The sequence below is a fragment of the Brassica napus genome, chromosome A7 (assembly GCF_020379485.1).
Source record: "Brassica napus cultivar Da-Ae chromosome A7, Da-Ae, whole genome shotgun sequence".
NCBI classification, from domain to species: domain Eukaryota; kingdom Viridiplantae; phylum Streptophyta; class Magnoliopsida; order Brassicales; family Brassicaceae; genus Brassica; species Brassica napus.
Genome location: NC_063440.1, coordinates 25,313,889 through 25,335,345, shown reverse-complemented (window position 1 = coordinate 25,335,345; position 21,457 = coordinate 25,313,889). Strand labels below are relative to the sequence as shown.

General features: G+C 34.4%; 3 protein-coding genes and 1 long non-coding RNA gene across 6 annotated transcripts; 1 reads left to right on the top strand and 3 right to left on the bottom strand.

The window, feature by feature from the left end:
* Positions 1-7,501: 7,501 nt before the first annotated feature.
* Positions 7,502-9,760, top strand: LOC106354223 (putative receptor-like protein kinase At1g72540). The gene is made up of 5 exons (XM_013794105.3): positions 7,502-8,241; positions 8,331-8,466; positions 8,555-8,691; positions 8,775-8,898; positions 8,966-9,760. Exons 1-5 carry the CDS (start codon positions 7,837-7,839, stop codon positions 9,517-9,519), a joined length of 1,356 nt encoding a protein of 451 aa, XP_013649559.1. The 5' UTR covers positions 7,502-7,836; the 3' UTR covers positions 9,520-9,760.
* Positions 9,761-10,195: 435 nt separating this feature from the next.
* LOC106354224 (multiple organellar RNA editing factor 7, mitochondrial) lies at positions 10,196-11,767 on the bottom strand. Its single transcript, XM_013794106.3, has 4 exons — positions 11,074-11,767; positions 10,884-10,981; positions 10,722-10,787; positions 10,196-10,585 (listed from the first exon to the last, which is right to left on the bottom strand). The coding sequence occupies exons 1-4, from the start codon at positions 11,328-11,330 to the stop codon at positions 10,434-10,436; spliced, it is 573 nt and encodes a 190-aa protein (XP_013649560.1). The 5' UTR covers positions 11,331-11,767; the 3' UTR covers positions 10,196-10,433.
* Positions 11,768-13,552: 1,785 nt separating this feature from the next.
* Positions 13,553-14,302, bottom strand: LOC106354222. The gene has a single exon (XM_013794104.3). The coding sequence runs from the start codon at positions 14,232-14,234 to the stop codon at positions 13,749-13,751; it is 486 nt and encodes a 161-aa protein (XP_013649558.2). The 5' UTR covers positions 14,235-14,302; the 3' UTR covers positions 13,553-13,748.
* Positions 14,303-18,125: 3,823 nt separating this feature from the next.
* LOC106354221 lies at positions 18,126-21,454 on the bottom strand. Of its 3 annotated transcripts, none has more exons than XR_007314733.1 (7): positions 20,333-21,454; positions 19,616-20,218; positions 19,408-19,493; positions 19,232-19,349; positions 18,929-19,060; positions 18,505-18,737; positions 18,126-18,233 (listed from the first exon to the last, which is right to left on the bottom strand). It is a non-coding gene; the product is annotated as an uncharacterized LOC106354221 (long non-coding RNA). The 3 variants fall into 3 exon arrangements; XR_007314732.1 differs by having other exon boundaries at positions 19,232-19,493; positions 19,616-19,730; positions 19,924-20,218; positions 20,333-21,419; XR_002653288.2 differs by having other exon boundaries at positions 19,232-19,493; positions 20,333-21,438.
* Positions 21,455-21,457: the final 3 nt, after the last annotated feature.

The following is a 21,457-nucleotide window of genomic DNA, read 5'->3' as shown; positions in this document are numbered from 1 at the left end:
AGTAAACCGGAAAGTATTACACAGTTTCGTCCTATTAGCCTCTGCAATGTGTTGTTTAAAATTATAACGAAGGCTATGGTTGGGAGACTAAAGGGAGTTATGAAAAAGCTGATAGGTCCTGCTCAGTCGAGTTTCATCCCAGGCAGATTGAGTGCAGATAACATTGTGGTTGTTCAAGAGGCTGTTCACTCGATGAGAAAGAAGAAGGGTCAAAAAGGTTGGATGTTGCTCAAGCTGGATTTGGAGAAAGCTTACGACAGGTTGCGGTGGGATTTCTTGGAGGATACGTTACGTGCAGCAGGCTTGTCTGAGGGTTGGGTTAGAAGGATTATGGAGTGCGTATCTGGTCCCTCGATGAGCATATTGTGGAATGGTGAGAAAACAGATTCGTTCAAGCCCTCACGAGGACTTCGACAGGGAGATCCTTTGTCTCCGTATTTGTTCGTGCTGTGTATGGAGCGGCTCTGTCACATGATAGATAGAGCGGTGATGGATAAAAAATGGAAACCCATTAAGTTGTCTAGAGGTGGACCGCAACTTACTCATATCTGTTTTGCCGATGACTTAATCCTCTTTGCAGAGGCTTCAGTGTCGCAGGTTCGAGTGATAAGAGATGTGTTGGAGACATTTTGTAGAGCCTCAGGTCAAAAAGTCAGTCTCCCAAAGTCGAAAATCTTCTTCTCTGGTAACGTTACTCGAGAGAGAGGAGAATTAATAAGCCGAGAGAGTGGTATTTCATCAACAAGGGAACTGGGGAAGTACCTGGGGATGCCAATTTTACAGAAAAGGATCAACAAGGAGACATTTGGAGAGGTCCTAGAGAAGGTAGCATCACGTTTATCAGGATGGAAGAAACAAACTCTAAGCTTAGCAGGAAGGGTAACCATGACCAAAGCCGTCTTATCATCCATACCAGTGCACTCCATGAGCACGATACATATGCCAGTGAGTACATTGGACAAGTTGGATAGCTTATCAAGAAGTTTTGTGTGGGGTAGTGGCCAACATTTGATCTCTTGGGATAGAGTCTGCAGACCGAAAGCTGATGGTGGTCTTGGGATTCGTGTGTCGAGAGATATGAATAAAGCGTTGCTAGCGAAAGTAGGATGGCGTCTACTGAATGATAAAGAGGGATTATGGGCTAGGGTATTACGAGGCAAGTACTCAGTGGGTGATATGCACGACTCTTCTTGGATGGTTGCGGGTAGGAACGTGTCTTCTACATGGAGAAGTGTAGTAATGGGAATCAGGGAGGTGGTTGCAAAGGGGCATAATTGGGTTATTGGCAATGGAAGAGACATCAAGTTTTGGACAGATAAGTGGCTTTCACGGCAACCTCTTATGGGAGAAGTGCTTGGAGATCTTCCAGAGGGATATGAAAACATAACAGCTAGGGAGTTGTGGCTTGATGGTGGGGGGTGGGACCTCTCCAGAATATCTCCTTATATATCTGACGAGAGAAGACTTGAGCTTGTGGCAGTTGTTGTGGACACTGTGAGTGGAGTGAAAGATCGGTTAGCGTGGGGAGAAGTTCCAAATGGACAGTTTACAGTTAAAACGGCGTATGAATTAATAACAAGGGATAATACTCCAAGACAGCAGATGGAAAACTTGTTTAAAAGCATGTGGCGTGTGGTGGCTCCAGAGAGAGTTAGAGTGTTCCTTTGGCTAGTTGGGAATCAGGCAATAATGACAAATGCAGAGAGATATAGGAGACATCTCAGTGGAACTGATGTGTGCCAAGTATGCAAAGGAGGGGTTGAGACGATCTTACATGTGCTTAGAGACTGCCCTGCAATGGAGGGAATTTGGAGTAGATTCGTACCAAGTACGAAGAGACAGGCTTTCTTCTCGATGCCATTGCTTGAGTGGCTATACAGAAACCTGTATGATAATGATGCTCAAAATGAGATTCCTTGGGCCACGACTTTTGCTCTGGGCGTGTGGTGGGGATGGAAGTGGAGGTGTGGGAATGTGTTTGGAGATAATAGGCTTTGGAGGGATAGAGTTAAATTCCTACGTAACTTGGCTAGAGAAGTGATGCGTGCTAAGAAAACAGAGGAGGAAAGCAGGGCTCGTGTCCAAAGGGTGGAGATAATGGTAGGATGGACGCCTCCTCGAGGGGGGTGGATGAAACTGAATACTGATGGAGCATCACATGGTAATCCGGGACTGGCGTCGGCTGGAGGGGTGTTGCGTGATGGAGAGGGTGAGTGGTGCGGTGGATTTGCGCTCAACATAGGGAGGTGCTCGGCGCCTCTGGCGGAATTGTGGGGAGTCTATTATGGTCTTGTGATTGCTTGGGAGAAAGGTATCAGGAGGCTGGAGGTGGAAGTTGATTCCAAAATGGTGGTGGGTTTTCTTACGACAGGGATTGAAGATACTCATCCACTGTCTTTCCTGGTACGATTGTGCCATGGCTTCTTGACGAGGGACTGGTTGGTCCGAATTGTTCACGTGTATAGGGAAGCTAACCGATTAGCTGATGGGTTAGCTAACCTTGCGTTTTCTCTTCCTTTTGGGTTTCATCGCTTTGATGTTGTTCCGCTTGAGTTTGTTAGTTTGATACGAGAGGATGTCGATGGACTGTTACAGCCACGACAAGTTCGATTGTAATTTGAAGTTTTAGTTTAAATAAAATTGGGAGGCTTCCTCCCATCTTCCTACCAAAAAAACAATATATTAGTCAATACCATATATTTAACCAATTTGTATTCCTTCCCCTAACAATATGCGTGATATTATCAATTAATATCATTAGTTTGTTACCGAAATTTGAGGGAATCAAGTTATGGAGACTTTGCTAAAACGTTAGAGTCAAAAGGAATCGAATTATGGAAATCAAATTTATATCGTCAGTTTGTTGCACCCTTTTGTGCATTCCTATCTATGCAGCATGTCCATATGTGCTATTTTATTGATTATTGTTTATACTTCTTGATTAAAGTGAACTGCATGCTTTATTTAGTGCTATATATATAATCTTTCCCATGATGAGAAAAGATGGACGTCTAATAATACAAACATCCATCAACTAAAAACATGGTTCAAAATCATATTTTAAATTTTATTATTATTATTACTCTTTGTTTTATATAAAACACTTCTTCTATAAATTAACTTTATGCTCAGGATCTACAATATTTATACATATATTGTATAATTAAACATATTATACTATATCATTTTACATTATATAGTTTCAAATATTTACAAACTCAAATTTAATAAAAAATATTTTGGCAAATCATATGTTAAAACAAAGTTATATATATATATATATATATATATATATTGCGTCAACTTTATTTTTATAAAAATTATTATAATAAAAATAATTATTAAGAAAGTTTAAAAACTATTGAAAACATATAAATATGTTCTATTGAATTAGCTAAAAAAATCTACTAAGTAAATCTTAATCCATATCAATTTAACAAATATAACTCTTATAAAATAAACAAAATATAGCGAGAGAGTAGGTCTGGGTATTCAGATATTCTGGTCAAGTGCGTTTTATCTCGGTTCTTTGGGTCCTAAACATTTAGACCCAATAAATATTTGAATTTTTGTAATTAGGGTTTAGGTTGGTTCCATGTCCAGGTCAGTTCGGAATAATAATTCAAATACAATTAACATACATGTAATATTTGGGTATGTGTAAGGTTTAGGTTGGTTCAAATATTAAGATATGAAAAGATTAGATAAGGTTTAGGTTAGTTCAGATATTAAGATATGAAAAGATTAGAAATACCCGAAAACCTTAAAATAATCTGAAACTTGAAAAATAACCAAAAACTCAACAAATATCCAAAATATATTCAGATACTCGAAAAAGATCTGAAATGCTTTCCGAAATATAACTCGAAAAACCAAAAATACCAAAAATATTTTTTTAAATTTTAAAATTTTTACATGAAATCTGAAAGTATAACTGAAAACTTAACTAAAAAAAAAAGAATATATGTAATATCCAAAACATATCCAAAATACTCAAATATACCTAATATACACAAAACATTTTATGTACGTTGGGTATCCGACCAGGTTTAGGTAGGATCCACCGGGTTTAGGTAGGAACGTCCGAACTAAGATCTGCTGGTCTAAAAAACACCCAATATGTACATTTCCCTGGACTCGGACACTATCGATTTTTTTTTTCAGATTCGAGTAAATGTCTAGGTTTAAGAAAGAGAATTATATAAAAATGTACATAAAAAATCTCAAATAAACTAATTCATAAATTATATAATTTTAAACAAATTTTTTTCTTCAATATTATACAATTTTGTTACATAATAATGTACAACAACTGCAAAATACTAAGTCATGTCAAATTTGTCTATAACTAAAAAAAATGCGCTTCGAATATAATCCAAAAAACCCCGCGCTTTCGAAGCGCGGGTCAAAATCTAGTTGATTATTATAGATCCAATTGGAGTCTCTCTTAACTCATAATCTATATTGTTTTGAAAACAACAAGAGTAATCTAGTGTATATACCCTAAATTCTAAAATCTTGTAGTCCAAACCTAAATTTTATTTTCTATGAACCATAATTCTACAGCTCTACAAAATGCTAACACAAAAGTTTTAAAATGTATTTTTAAAATTTTTCTGTGTAGTTTATTTTTGAAAATTTTAGACTACTTTTCTAATTATCATTTTACTATAAAGTCCAAATAGTTTGATTCATAGCTGCCGTGTTGAAAAGGTCTACGAGGCGTACAAATTATTTTGGCACTCGCGCGTATGTGTATGCACAGACGTAATAAGTCTTAAACTCTAAATCGTCAATCTTACAAAACCTAAACAAATTAGTCTTTTATTTTTAAATAGTCTACCTTTCTCTAAAAAGGATTAAGATTACTTTTCTAATGATCCTCTTTAGAAATAATCCCATAAAACTTTAAATACTTCTGTTTTAAGATACCGTGGAAAAGTTCTGTGAAGCTTTGAACATTATCTTGGCGCTTCTGTTTCAGCACTTGTATTTGTGTGTGTATCCACAGACGTAATATGCTGAAGTATAAACAAATATTTGTTGTGGCGTCGTGAATTCAAATCAGAAAGGGGCTTAACGAGTTTAATTTCTTTGCGGTTAGAGAGTGTTTATAAATTGTAAAGAAGAACACGTGATTTATTGTATTAGCTTTGCTCTAAATAAAATATCCTAAAATGGACTAAGGTCAAGAGCAACCTCTAATTGATGCCATCGCGCAGCTGCCACAAAATAAAACCTCATTTTTATAATAGTGTCCTTTTTCAAAATATACTCAAATTTGCCAACAATTGTCTTATATTGAAACACCTGAAATCATGATTACATATATTTAAAAAAAATGATTACATATATCTCTTTTTTGTTTCTTATATCGTGTATACACATATTTTTCCCCATTTGGTCTTTCATGTGGTAAAAAAGGAGAATAGAAGTCAAAAGTTTGTAACATTCAAATTCACTGTTAATTTCTAATATGTTTCACACCTGTTATACAAATCCTCTTCTTGTTTATTTTTTTACTTTATGTTCTTACTTGCCGGTCTTATTTAATTAGATGCATTGATCTCATTCACATAATTAATTCTTATAAAAATCTATATGTAATGATTAAGTCTAGCACCATTTGAATTTCCAGGTCAATTTAGTTAAACCAACCAAGTTAGTTGTTTGGTTTAATTTCAATAATACTTTGAAATCATATTTACCATCTGCATAAATAAAAAAATATATATATTTGATTATCTTGTGTATAAATATATATATTATGTTATATTTTTTGTTTCAAGCAAAAAAAATGTTATATCTTTGATTATCTTGCGTATAAATATATATTATGTTATATCTAGTGTTTCAAGCAAAAAAAATGTTATATCTAACACAGTTTTACGTTTGCTACTTCTCTAGAAGCAATTGGCTATCTGACTACACATAATGGTAATACGATATAATGGGAAACACGAGAAGACAATGGGAGTATGGTTTGGAAGAAGCTAATGGAGCATAGTCAAAAAATGTGCTGAGATTCTAGATTTATAATTTGTAGAGAAAGAAGCAGTAAACTCTGTAAAAATGTTTTTTTTATTTGAATAAAATTTAAAATTCTTTCAAAAATATATATATATATATATACATAATGATGATACAATTTTGTGTAACTTGAAGAAATATACGTCACATGGTGACGACAAAAAGATTAATATATACGTCACGTGGTAAATGTGTCACTAGATGTTAGTACAGTTCACATCTTTCCCCCCCTTGCAAGGCAGTTCACATCTTTGTTTACGCCAACCTTTTAGTCTTTGATCAGTAAAAAGAAAACTTAAGATGTATCAGTTTCTCATTAAACTATTAACAATTACCTAACTATAGCTTTTTCGCTTTTCAAAAAAAAAAAACTATAGCTTTTCCTTTTTTGATGTATTTTTCCATGAAAACACACGTATAACAAAAAGGCTACGTACCTTGTATATAAAATAAAATGTTCAGGCTTTTCTTCAAAAGATTTGGCAATGAAGTTGTTGCCTTGTCGCTCTCCGAATATTTTAAAATGTTGAAAAATAAATGAATGATAATGAGAAAAATTGACCTTAACGAAAAGCAAATCTCCGTCTGCTTTGTATTACTATTTTATTAGAAAAGAAAATGGTGCATCATCATATACGGCCACCACGTAGTAACATAACCAACTTTGTGTTTGGTTCAAAAAAAAATTACAAAACAGTTTTTTTTTTGAGAATATTACAAAACAAAGTTCGTGCGCATGCAACCATATTTTATATGACTATGACACGACAGGAGAAGATTTAGTGGAACTCTACATTTGTATTTCATTTCTATTAACAGTATCACTTGAATTTATTTTGAGGTTTCTATAAACTTCGTCATAAGATAGGTAGTGAAATTTATTTATAAAGAAGAAATTGTACTAGTTCTTTTTTATTACTCGCAATATTAGTATGTAGAATACAATTGGCCGACTTTAATATAGTATTTACACAAATTGTATTTGGTTTTTAACAGCTCAGCCTAACGGAGAAAACAGAGGATGATACCATTGTTTCAAGTCAATGGTGTGGCCAAAGCCAGTGCCAAAGCCTAAGGTATTGGACTAAACATTCCAAATTTCCAACTCCACAGAGGAAAAAAAAGACACAAAACAGTCCAACTTACTATTATTTTTGAGAGAACTAACAAAGTTTATCTAGCAGAAGCAACATTTCTTCTAGATGAAAGTGAATATATGATACATATATAACCATTTTATTAACAACTTACAAGTGTATGATAGTAGCTAATAAACATTAAAAAGAATGAGATGGCTTGAGATAGTCAAAGAAATTTTCTAATAGCTCCAAAACCGTCTCTGAAAATGTCTCTTGCACATCTAAGCTAATCTGTTACCATAAATTAATGCCAAACTGCATTATATAACCAACCAAAACATTGAATTGAAATGAAAAAATAACAATAGAAACATAAAATTTGTTTTGGTAGCTTAGAAAATTATACTTCATAAATAGAGCTTTAAGAAATTAAAGTTTGAAACTGAGAATATAAATGAATAAAAAACAGAGGGATCTAAGAAAAATCTTACTCAAATGCATATTTTATTTACAATAGATTATACTAAGTGGTTGATACCTTCTTGAATGTCTTTTTAAGACTATAGACTTACTTTTTTGTTAGTCTTCACCAATATCTCACCACTATTTTCAAAGAAGTTTCACCATCTCCTATATATATATTCATAAAAAGAAAGAAAACCATTAACAATTTAGAGAGACAAAATCTTCTGAAAGAAACACAAAAAAAGGATAAAAATTCTTTCAGATGAAAGCAATGAGATTCTCTTGGAAGAACATATGTCTTCCTATAAGCTGCATGAACGATACAAATCTCAAGAAGACTACAACAAACCCATCTAAGGAAAAACTTCTTCTGCTCACCAGACAAACCTCTGTCCCAAGCAGAGTATACCTGTCTGATTTCAGCAACTCAACCATCTCACTCAACGACTTCTCAAACTCTTTCCTCACAGACATTCACATCTTCACCTTAGAAGAGCTCAAAACGATCACACAAGGCTTCTCAAAGCATAACTACCTCGGTGAAGGAGGATTCGGAGAAGTCTACAAAGGGTTTGTTGATGATAGCCTCAAGATTGGTTTGAAAGCTCAGCCTGTTGCTGTCAAGGCTTTGAAACGAGAAGGTGGACAAGGCCATAGAGAGTGGCTGGTAATAAATATTGTTGAATTAGTCAAAGCTCATATGAGAATGGGAGCATATAAAAAAAATTTTTAAACGTTTCTTTGACATTTATGCAGGCTGAAGTTATAATACTTGGTCAGTTGAAGCATCCACATCTTGTGAACTTGATCGGATACTGCTGTGAGGATGATCACAGGCTACTAGTTTATGAATACATGGAACGAGGCAATCTTGAAGACCACCTGTTTCAAAGTAAGTCAAGTTAAATCATACAAAACAATGATTGTTATATAGAGATGCAGGTTACTAACAATATGAGTATTGTTTGGTGTTAATGCAGAGTATGGTGGAGCCTTGCCTTGGTTAACAAGAGTAAAGATTCTGCTTGGTGCTGCGAAGGGACTTGACTTCCTTCACAAGGGAAAGAAACCTGTTATTTACAGAGATTTCAAGCCTTCCAACATCCTCTTGAGCTCGGTACCTTCCTATTTTTTGCATTTCAATAATAGATATTTTCATGTCAGGTAACTAACTTATATATTCGTATCTGAAAATTTCAGGATTACAGCTCTAAGCTTTCAGATTTTGGCTTAGCCACAGATGGATCAGAGGCAGAAGACTCAAACTTCACCAAAAATGTAATGGGCACAGAAGGCTATGCCGCTCCTGAATACATCTCAGCAGGTTAAAGAACATAAACCACTTCACAACCATTACATTCTTAGCTTACATGTTTCTTGGTGTATTTCAGGTAACTTGACAACTATGAGCGATGTGTTCAGTTTCGGTGTGGTGCTTCTAGAGATGCTAACAGCTAGAAAGGCAGTGGAGAAGTACCGGTCATCACAGAGAGGGAGGAACCTAGTGGAATGGGCAAGACCTATGCTGAAAGATCCCAACAAGCTTGAACGAATAATAGACCCTAGCCTGGAAGGGAGATACTCGCTAGAAGGCATCAGAAAAGCAGCTGCTCTGGCTTACCAGTGTTTAAGCCACAACCCTAAGTCACGACCCACTATGACCACCGTGGTCAAGACCCTGGGGCCAATTCTAGACCTCAAAGACATTCAAAACGGGCCGTTTGTGTATATTGTTCCAGTAGCAGGTGCAAATGACATCACATGTAAGGATGATGATGCCAAAGTCACAAAGGAGGAAACAGAGAAGGAGGCAAAAGTCTGTCCAAGACACCGAGCAGGTCGGAGGAGGAGACGTAAACACAGGGCAATGAAGTCTAGAGCCGTCTATTCAGACACTACTCTGTACAAGAGTCTAGGAACTAGTTTATACACACAAGCTGAGTAACTAGACACACACAAAAAAATATTTATTTAATTTTTATACAGGTATAGAAACTATAGTATATATATACAGGAGAATACAAAAAATAAAGGTTGTGTTAGATAAGTGAAAATACTATAGGAAGCTTAAAAAGTGAGCTACATAGATATTTTCAGCAGTCAATTTTTTTGATTTTTGTAAATTAGAGATGTGTAAGTCTGAATTGTATGCAATGTTCAAAAGGGACAGTACTACTTTGGAATTTTATTTTCACCCACAAAGACTCAAACATCATAATCCTAAAATTGACTGTAGTTTCACCAACTACGCAAGCATGTTCCAGTTTCAGACAAAACAGTTATCATATATATGAAGACAGATTAGATTACATTACCTTGGTCATGAAGAAAGAATTCTTAATCCCACACCAAACCCCACTCAAAGACGTGTAGAAAACCAATTCTCTGTGGTTGCTTTCGTCTCCTCCTCTAATTTTTTTCTCATTGGTCCCTGAATGACCAAGAAGCAGCCATTTGGTGGATTGGTCTTATTTTCTAAGAGGAGACTTCAATAAATTACAGGTTATATGTCACTAACAGAAAACTGAAGCAATACAATGAATTGTAATGAATAGTCAAAGTGTATCATTGACTATTACATATCTAGTAAAACATTACGTATCTAGCACTAGCATTGGCTATTTGGCTTACATCATCAGTTTTATTTCAACTTTTATCATCAACTGAAACATAAAACCTCCATAGATAATATAAAAACTCCCACAATGATGTGGAATCTACTCAACATCTTGGGTTTGATTGATCCCCCACTAACATTACACCTAGGATTCTTTACAGTAGCTCATGGTAGTAACACTAGAAGACGCATAAGGTTTGAGTAGCTCTATAATAATGTAAGAAGACTTCCAAATATTAAATCTACCAAACATCAAATAACCACTTCTTTCTTTTCCTCCTAGGCTTCTTTTTAACTGATCGGTTTTTAGCATCCTCATCAGTTTGATCTCGTAGCCAGTCCGCATGGTACTTCTCATCGTACGGAACAACCTCCCCATCAATGAACGGCTCTCCTGCAAAAGAAAATAATGCATGATTAATAAACAAAAAGTGCTGCAGATACTAAATATAAAGGCTAAATCTTCTTTTGTCCCCCAAAAGAAAACCTAAAATACTAGAATAAGTGCACAAAGATGCAGCAAACCAAACCTCCATATCCACAGTCACCATCCACTACATATGAATCTGGCAGAACCCATCTAACATCAGGCAGAGCTGCAACCAAACACATTAACCACAGTTTTACAGCATTTTTCCAACAAAACTAAAACATTAAAAAAATGAGATTTTTGAAGGATCTGTTTTCAATACATCTAATCTTGTAAGTCAAAGGCTCATGAACCCTGCAGCCAAATGCGTAATAGTAATTTGTGGAAACAGAGTAAATCGATCTCTTAGCTTCTTCTTCGCTGCACACAACAAAGCAACCACGATCATACACACCACAAAGCTTCGACCTTTTTTTTTTATCAAAAGGAGTTGCCTTTATGAAAAAAGTTACCTCCCAAGAGCCATGGATAGAGTTTTGACAAAGCTTTGGACGATGTCGTTTCGAGGTGGGTATCCTTTGGGAGGCTTCATGAGCACCAGCCAGTGCTTGTAATCGCAGCCTTCGACTAAACTCGGCACTTTGTTTAACTCAGAGTGACGAGTCGGGTTCGAGTTAACGGAACAAGAACTTCCGGAGAACGGAAGTAACGGAGTGAGTCGAGACCGGACGGCTGTCGTTAAGTTTGGCCTTCTGATGATGCTCGCCATTGATACGGCAGAGTAGTAAAACGATGGAACCTCGATAATGTGTGAGACCCTCCGCCTCGGACAGAGTGTTGCTTTCGTTCTGCGTTGGTTTTGTCGTAAACCGGCTTATGGTTTGGTTTTGGTTCAGTTTTTTTTTTGTGTTTTATAGGAGCTGAAAACCAAATGGCGGTCCTGTTTTGTTTGAAGTTCAGTTTGGTTTTGATTTGGTTTATTGCTATTTGTGTTTTTGGTACAAGTCTGTTGCTACCAAAGCGAACCTGGTCCAGTTGGTTGTGGTTATGACCTTTCCACTTGGGGATCCAGTGTTCGAAACAGCTTTGGTACCTCCTATCTCTCTCTCTCTCTTTGATACCTCGGACCTTTGATGTCGTCTCTTGATTCTTATCAAAAAACAAGGTAATAATAATTACCTTTTTTTTTTTTCCGAACGTTGAGGGTTTATCACTTTTTTTCCCAACGTTGAGGGTTCAGTGATAAAGAAAATGCTATTAGCTTTCCGATGTTCGGGTTCGATCCGCATTAGGCAAAAACTCATTCAGCTAAAATTTATATTTATATAAAATAATCCAACTAAATACGAAATTTATAAAACTTATGAAATCAAATTAATGTAAAATTTTATTATATTTCAAGTTTATAGATGCGAGATCCATTCATTAGGTTCAAGCACTCGGGCTTTGTTTGTCTCTGATATCTATGGGCCAGCCAGCTCTCTTAAGACATTTTCAATCTCTGTGTTTTGTTTTCCTTGTTGGGCAGCATAAAGAGTGATAAACTGATAATCGACCGTATACTAGATTATACATTTTAATTTATGGATCATATTATCTTTTCTTGCCAGAAAATATGAAAGATTCGACATTTTCTGCGTATTTATATAAAGTTCATTTTATGCAAATGGAAATTCAGAGTAAATAACATAGCATACTCTATGTACAAGACTCTAAGGCATCCCTAAATGTAAAAGCCGCATCTCCACAAACACAAGACATACATCGGTTTGTTAGATCATGTTACAAATTTTTAACATGAATTAATCTCTCATAGCGCACCTTTCTTTCGTTGATATTTCTGCATGTAGCCATAACTCATAAGTTATGCTAATGTAAATACTATCTGTCTTTTGTACTTCTCTACACCAGCTCGTGTAGCATCTCTCCTTATGATGTATTAATCTCTTCTTCTTTTACTTAGCTTATCACTTCATACATGTTTCAAAAGTCGCATCAAGAACACATGCCAGAGTAATATATTATATAAATTGACAATTGATGATAAGTGAAAACAAAACATGCTACTGAGCTTGAAAATCCAACTTGCAAAAGTAGGGTTTAGACTACAACGAGTCAAAGTAAAGCACACAGCACATTCTAAGACAACATTAGCTAGTAAAACAACAATTGATTATGTTTCTTTAAAAACAACATTGTAATAACTTCTAACCAAGAAATATTGAAAACAAAACTTCAAGTTCATTTTTCTTTTGCCAAAAGCTATTGTTAACTTGAGACATTCAGTACACACAAACAGAAACTTGTGTTGTGTACGCCTTATATTCATTTCTCACATGTGATTATCTTCAATCAAACCCTTCCATGTTCTAGTTTATATTCCCTTTATTTTTTCCCTGTTTTTATTTAGATATATTCTCAGAAGATATATAGCAAGTTGGAAGGAAAATCTACTTGTAAGTAATACAAATTTCGAATCAAGGTAGATAGCCAAATCGTTATAGTGTCTACACGTTACAACAATGCTCAAATAGGATTCTTATTTTCGATTTTATCATAATAGAATAGATTCCAATTGTGGATACTATTGTATTGTGAGTTATTGAAAATTGGACAACCAACCCACTAATTTATTACACCAAAAAAACCATCTAATTTATTTATAAACAAAACATAGCTGAAAAGGATTTGTTTATGTAATAGTAGTATTACCGAATCAGAAGTCGCATTACTGTCGTTCTGATGAAAATAACTAAAGCTTTCAAAGAAAAAAAAAAGGGTTTGTTGTGTCTTAAGGCTTAAAGAAGTAACCTTGTGACATTTCTATTCTGTGATAGAGAATCATCACAAAGATAAGAGAATGGCCCTACTACTTACTACCTTCGAGGGTTTTTGTTCATACATGTCTTTTCAATATGATAAATGAGTAAATCGAATAGCATCAACATTACTTTGTTCTTGTTTAACTAAGCTCACAATGACACAACTCCGAACCTTCAAAGTTATTTGCATTTAGCCCAAAAATTTCCACAGGTACACAAATCCGGCAAAAACAAATACATACAGAGACCAATCTTGGTTACTGACGAAAAATTCAAATCTGAAAACCGGACCTTTTCCAGGTGGTGATCCCTAAACCAAACGGTTATCAACCGGTTAAAACAATTCTTTTAACTTTTCTTTGAGTCTAGCAGCTATCGGACCTAGACAAAACATTTGAGACACAATAATCATCTTTGTCTTTAGAAGGACTACTAGGCATTGATCTGAGCATCCTTGGAGAATCCAAGCTTCTTCTCAAGATTTGCGTCATAGCAGAGATCAAACGTCCGGTCGGATTAGGAGGTGGGCTTGAGGATTTGAACTTATAACACATGTTCATGTGTCTTGCCATGGCTTCCTCTGTAGTTAGCAAACGTTTTGTTCTTATAACCTCGTACTTCACAGCTTCAGAACAGAGACCACATATCCATTTACCCATGTAATGTTCTCTGATCATCTCTATGTAAGATTGTGTGCACTCCTCGGTTAATCCGCAGCAGTCACACGTCACCTGCTCTGGCTCCTCATAGGAGATTTGTGTTGTTGACGCTGGAGACGGCTGGTGAGAGGCGATCATGACCTCTGGTGTTGAAAGTAGCATGGTGGGATCGCTTAAGAGACTTGTGGTCATATAGACAGAGGGAGAGGAAGAGAGGGAGAGAGAGAGAGAGAGGGAATGTGCAGGCGAAGGAGAAGCAATGATTGGTGTTTTAAAGGTAGAAGAAGAAGAATATAAGCCACGTCAGATTATTTGATATTCTGACAACTTAATCCTCGCCGTCTATCTGGAGTTAAGCCAGCTGGCGTCGAACACAAATAAAATAACATTAATTAAATGTGTTATTTACTTCAGCCGTTTCGGTTTGGTTTTAGTTTGACTAACTTAGCCAATCAGAAGCTGTCACGTGGGATATGACGCTGTTTCCAACTCATGTTATTGCTCAACTATGCAGGAAAACTACATATAGTACTATATAGTTAGTCACGGCATTAGTTTTGCTAGTATTAAAATGATTTGTATTTTCAAGTTTTGAGTTTAATTTTGATCGAATCACGAGTTGTTTTTGTGGGTCAGTTTGCAATTTTGAAAGTGTTTGTGAATGAGGTATAAATGATATACGACCAAGTCAAATCAGTAATTGCTAATTAGTTGCGTTTTAATCGTGATTTAACTATTATCTTTGATCTTTCTGTCGCCAATGATCATATGCGGTGACGTCAGCAGTAGGCAATTATTGGTTAGATACACAAACCGAAACTTTTACTTACGAGATTTAGAAACATGATTTTTGTTTTTACAAGAAACAATTTCGTATAGTACCGGTTTGTAATTTAAAAATCTGAAATTCGAAAGATATGTCATTAGCTCTTAATCGACGGAGTTACATGTAAATTAAATCAGACCTATTATTTTGAACTTTTAGATAAATATTCTCATATCCAATTAAGAAATAGGAGTGTTAGGAAAAAAATAGTTTTAGCACAATCTTCATTTGGAGAGTGTAGACATGCTTATACATACCCTAAAAATGTTATTCTCAGTAGTGGTTTGCAAAAAAAAAAATCACAAAAGTAGTAATAATTTATATATAATGGACACGTATATATTTCATTTTTTAGCTGAATGATTGCGTGGAATAATTAAACGAAGGGATATGCCTTGTTGGCGATTCCTTTAGATCCAATATACACCATACAAGATACAGCCAATGAGGAAAGAGCAACTTGTGATCATATTGTATAATTTTCTTGTTACCTTTAACTATTAATTTTATACAGTAAACAATAGATCCACGTTGACGAAAGAAACGCAATAGAACCTGTTGAGGTTCAGGTATATATGCACTACATGGCTAAAGGCTAATCTTCCAGATTAAAAAGGCCATAAATTAGAAAGCCAAAATATTCCAAACAGAAAACATGTAAGTGTATAGAATATACTTGCTATATCTCTTAATGCACCATCATGTTTTTTTTTTGGACAAATTAACGACCATCATATTTCATTCTAACTTTAGACACAGCGATTTGGGAAATTGTATTAGTATATCTCATCGCTAATTATTAGCGTCCATGGTTGTATATGTATCTAGAATCATGTCTTAAGTTATACGGTATGTGTGATCTTGCACGCTAACGATAAACTTTGTCCAGTTCAAGATCATATTTCATATATACAATGCATACATATATATACAAATATTATAATGTCATTTATGAGGCCGTCGTATAAAAAGTGTTCACATTGATCCGATGGGAAATCTTCAAAGTGTGTTTCACGTGTATGATAGATTCACACTTTCACAGCCCATAAATATAGAGAGAAATATTTGTGGACATGTGTCCTTGATTTTGGAAATATTGGCCTTTCATCATGTCATGAATATATACCCCTTTTTGTAACTAATGTTTCTCGGTAGTTCGATGACGAAAAAGATCATGCTAATATAAAGAAATATTAATTTGAAAATTTCATGGCATAAGTCTAGGATCTAATGTAATTTAATATAGGTCAACTCCGAAACTGAATGCATTATAGTATGAATAAACACAGAATAAGAGAAAGAAATGTACTTCTAAAGTAAGATATTGACGCGGCTTGACTTGTGCAATGTGCATAATAATTAAAAGAAAATCTTACTGAAAGACCTTATAAGTTCCGGAAATAAAGGGTCATCATCACGTTAAAGCCGGCCCTTTTAGCCGACAATTCCAAGAACAAATTTTCCCTGGTGATCAAAAATTCTAGTATATTGGATTTTAGTATTTTACCATCTGTATAGTTTTAAAAATATTTTCAAAATTTTTATACAACCGTAGGAATAAGACTATCTCTACAGGCAACAATCACTCAAAAACATTTTTATTTCCGTTTTCCGAAGGAATAGAAAGGCAGCAGCTAAATAGAGAAACATCATAACCAAATTGGCAAAAGACCATCGCCCCCAAACCCCACCGTTGCCCCCCCCCCCCCACCCACCCAAACGCGCACTCACCATAAGCATCTAAATGGGCAAAATACAAAAACCCCTAATGAAATGAATTTGGATTCATAGTTTATTCTAGTCTGTAAGCCCAATTTATATTTGAAATACTACGCTAGGGACCAGGCCTCTGAGAGCCAGGATGACTATCCTATTTTAACATCGTTTCCCATGTTTCATTTTATTTTGTTAAGTCATATTTATTTTTATGATATTAATTGAAGCGGTAAACCTTCGATGCGAGATACCAATCGAACCAATCATTATAACCATTAAATATTTATTTACATGGTCAATGGTATATATTTTGAATATTTACCAACTTTCTAATCTTTTAATATAACATTTTAAAATACAATAATTTTATAGTTAATTTAATTTATTTTTCATGTGTTAGATAAAATGAAATATACATTTATATTTTAAATAAACACGAATTTAGTTAAATAATTAAAAGGTTTGTTCAAGTAAAAATGAAATATACATATTTATGTTGTAAATACAAAGACATGAAATATTTTACAATTTCAGAGAAAAAAATATTTATTTGATGTTTTTTATAATAATTTAAATAATTCACATATTTATACAAAAATTAATTAAGCAATTTCTAAGAGGTGGTCTAAATGAAATGAATCACACATGAAATGATAGCTGATAACTTATTTTTTAATAATACTAGGGTCGGTCCGCCCGTAGGGCGGGATTTACTTTACTTGTGATCTACGTTATTTTTTTTAATGATTTTGTGGTTTTTGTTTTAGGTTTGTATTTACAAAAAAATGTGTATAATATACTATAAAAAAGATCATATTACAACACATAAATAGTATCAGAAAAAATGATATCAATTTTTTGTAACACTTATTAATAAATGATACAGAATATTTGTTTTAACACTAATTATTGTAACTGATTGACTTATATTTTTCTATATTAGTCTTTGTTAAGCAAGTGAAGGTCAATTAAAAGATATATTATATTTTCATATACATGAAAATATGCAATTTACTCTAAACTAAAAATGATTTTAATTTTTACTGTTGTTTCTGTTGTTCTTATTAGAAATCAAAAGTTTGTTAAATTAATAAATAGCTTTTATTTTTTTTTTCAAAAATGTAACTATTTTACATTTTTTGTGTGCTATATTTTTATTATAAAAGTAAGTAAATAAAAATACTTGCAATACAGTTGATACAGTTGATACATAAATTATGAATTATTTTTTGTTCTTATATATTTGTTTTGAATACGTTGATACACTTTTATATATTTCTATAAAAGTTTGGATGATATGGTTTATTTGATAAATGTTTTAGTTGAATAAACTTTTTTAACTAACTTTAGATAACTTGAAAAAGGTAAGGAAATGCAAGAGTCATGTTTCATGGTTGAATTTCTATGTTTATAATAAAAATATTTTGGACATCTCTCAAGGATTTCATTCGTACCGTAAATTTTTGAGGGTATAATTAATTAGCTACAAATTGCGTTCGTATTGTTCTTCTTAGACCAAGTAGTATTCATGTAAAGACCACCTTATTTTCCTCCAGCACTTTTCCAGTTCAGCCATGTCGTTGTGCCAGTGATGGCAGACCATATTTTGGTACCAGTTCAGCCATATCCCTTCCCCTTTTCAAGCTTACCTGTGCAAAGCAATAGCAAAGCATAACGATAAAGTGTATAAAAAACACTTTGACACCAGCATCCTTTAATATTTTGGTACTGAATGAACACATCTAAAATAAAATAAGCACTATATAAACAGATTGAACAAAACAGACGTTTTAAGATAACAAACACCATTTTAATATGCTTTACGGCATTAGACACGCTCGTCTAACAGAAGTAAAACTGATACAAAGTATCACAAAAAGAACAATAATAGCTCAATAAAAGCTAAATGAAAAGAGTTACCTTTGACATCCATTCAGTGTCTTCTTTCACTCCATCGATGTTGAGACAAAGCTAAAACATAAATATCCATGCGGTGTTAGAACAGAGCCTCTTTGATATAAATCAAACCGCACAATTCACCAATAGCTCGTGGCCATTCAGCTTCAGGAATAGCAAGCTTCTCACATATCTCAACAGGAACTGTGTAAATACTAAGTCCAGTCACAAAAATGCTACTTTCTCTTTTATATACCCTGAAACCCCACAAAAGAGAATGATAATAGCAAAATTAATGACAAAACCGGCTTCATATTATTTATAATGTCCCGCACATCATCAAAAGCTTCAAACCTCATGATAAATAACATAGATTTGACCCACAAAAACACTCTATAAGAATTGAACCGGAGCTTCAAGTCAACCCCAGGAAAGAGAGAAATATTACCATCAGCTGCATAGTTCATGAGCTCTCCCGCTTCCTGCCGCACGCACATTTGTTAACTTAGACATTTCTGCATCAAACAGCACAAACACACCCCAGTCTATCGCATCCGAGATGGTCATCTCCCCACGGTACCTACAAATAGTTTATGTTGCTAAGGTTTTAGGTCTGATATGTTGGTAAGGAATAAAAGTCCCTTTTTAAGGAATAAAAAAATCTACAGCCTGAAGTAGAACGTATTAATAGGCGTCTACAAATGAACGAATGTGAAAACCATAAGCATTAGGAAAGATATAGGCAATGTACCTGAGGTTTAGAGTTGACCACATAGGTGTTGAGCTCTGACACTGTTACTGTTTCTATTTTATTAACACCACCATATTTGATGGAACTTGTGGAAGAGGCTAACTCACCATTACCAAAGCTACAAAAAACAGCCGTATTTTTCTCAAGAATAAATTGTTAAAGCTAGAGCAAACTACCTGGATATGAAGGTGTCACTGTCACTTGTTTCTTTGTCAAAGTAAATATAAATGTGTACCAAAAGTTGCATTTAGGAAAAGCCAGCCTGCAAGTTGTAGGAGATCCATGAAAGGTTTTTTTTTTTTTTTTTTGCTAAAAAGATCCATGAAAGGTGAAAGTGGCATTGCAAAAGTTGGCTGTGGAATTCAAATGAAGGAGGTTACCTACCATGAACTTAGGGTCATTACTGGTAGCGACATCACCTCATGCTCCACATCCACGCCCAATAACTTCTGGTTGGCTTGAGCGTAAAAAAAAAACACTCAGACAATATGTTGTAGAACTGCAGTGAAGTTAAGTTACATGTTAAAATGAGCAGAAAAAATTAACAAACACTGAGATGTAATGAAACAGGAGAAGAATCGATCTCAAAATGATATTGTAGATTTATAAAAAACGCCAAACACCAAATTCAAAGCTTTTCTATATCTTAGATTATTCAATCTTCTTTTTTTAGATCTTGAGGAAAAAATTACAGTTGACTCAAGCATTCATGATGGTTATCTTTCTACTTGTGGTGATAGTGAAGAAAGGAGGAAGAAGATTTAAAGAAACGATTCCTGTCCGTAACGATCGTCGAGTCTATTTGCCCATTCATGCAGGAGTTAATAAAACCGCTAATGCCAACGATTGCAGTCTGTGACGCTTCCAGATTCACATAGCCGGTGAAAAGAAATCTAGACGATTCAACACGGAACGACGGCTCCCACCATAGATTGGCCGTGACTAATCGTCTCCCAGAAACTCCAAGGTGGATTCCATGAGGGTCGCCTGAAACAGATGAACAAATCAAAACAAAAGCAACAAACGTCTGCGATCATCGAATGCTCTAGCAAATCGTGGGTGATTAAATCACGCATTGAAATTCAAAGCCATAACTCGTACCGTTTCCGAAAGTGAGAAGAAGCTCAAGCAGCGATTACATCTACCCGGCCGCGAAAACACCTGATTCTAGAGCCCAAACACGTAACACACGGAAACAGATCGAAGCCCATCAAACGGGAATTTTAATGAAACGATGAGTTTTAGTTAGAGAGGACAGGTGTCAGCTCTAGGATGCATGAATTAGTGAGCTGGAATCCTAGGTGGACACCCTGGGAGAGAAGCAATCCCTACTTTATATATAAAGATAGGTTTTAATACACATTTTGTTTTTATAATAAGTGAATGCACATTTTTGTTTTGATAATAAATGAATTTTTGCAATTATATTCTAGATTAAACACAGTAATATGTGATTAGTTAATAAAGCAGACATGAATTGAAATATTTAAATCTTTTCGCTTTGGTATCTAAAATTAAGACAAACTGACGACTGCATATTCTGAAAATTTTATAGATTTTAGAAATATTTTGTGGGACTAAAGAACATTACGAGTATCTAAAATTCTATTAGAAATGGTTGCCGAAATCTTGTTTTTTCAAAACAGTTTGCTCCAAATTTACAAATTTTCTCTTTACTTTAATTCATATAATATCGTGGTTTATTAAGCTAGATTATAGGAAGTATTAGTTTTATTTGAATTATATAAGGAAAAGACAATAAAAACTTAAAATTATGCTTATTAATTAGTTGAGTGACATAAGAGTGTAAGACCATCAGCATTGAAGAATCAACACTAGAGTTCACACGATTTTTGAGGCAAAAAAATATTAAAATAATCAAATTTTAATGAATCCGGCTCGTGCAGGTTCGCTGGAGTGATACCGTTTTGTTCCGCAGGCCCCACGACACGTGGCGGCCCGCGATAGATTCTTTTATATATATATATATATATATTTTTTCAAAGTCAAACGAAAAAAAAATATTAAAATAATAAAAAAAAACATTGGAAATCGGGAATTGCAAGGTTCGGTGCTGCTCATGCTCTAATAACTCTATGGGATAATTCTTATTTGACTTTTATTTTAATAGTATAGATAACTAGTGTTGGATCCGCACGAATATATGATTACTTTTAAAATAATATTCAAAATATATAAAATATATATATATATATATATATTATA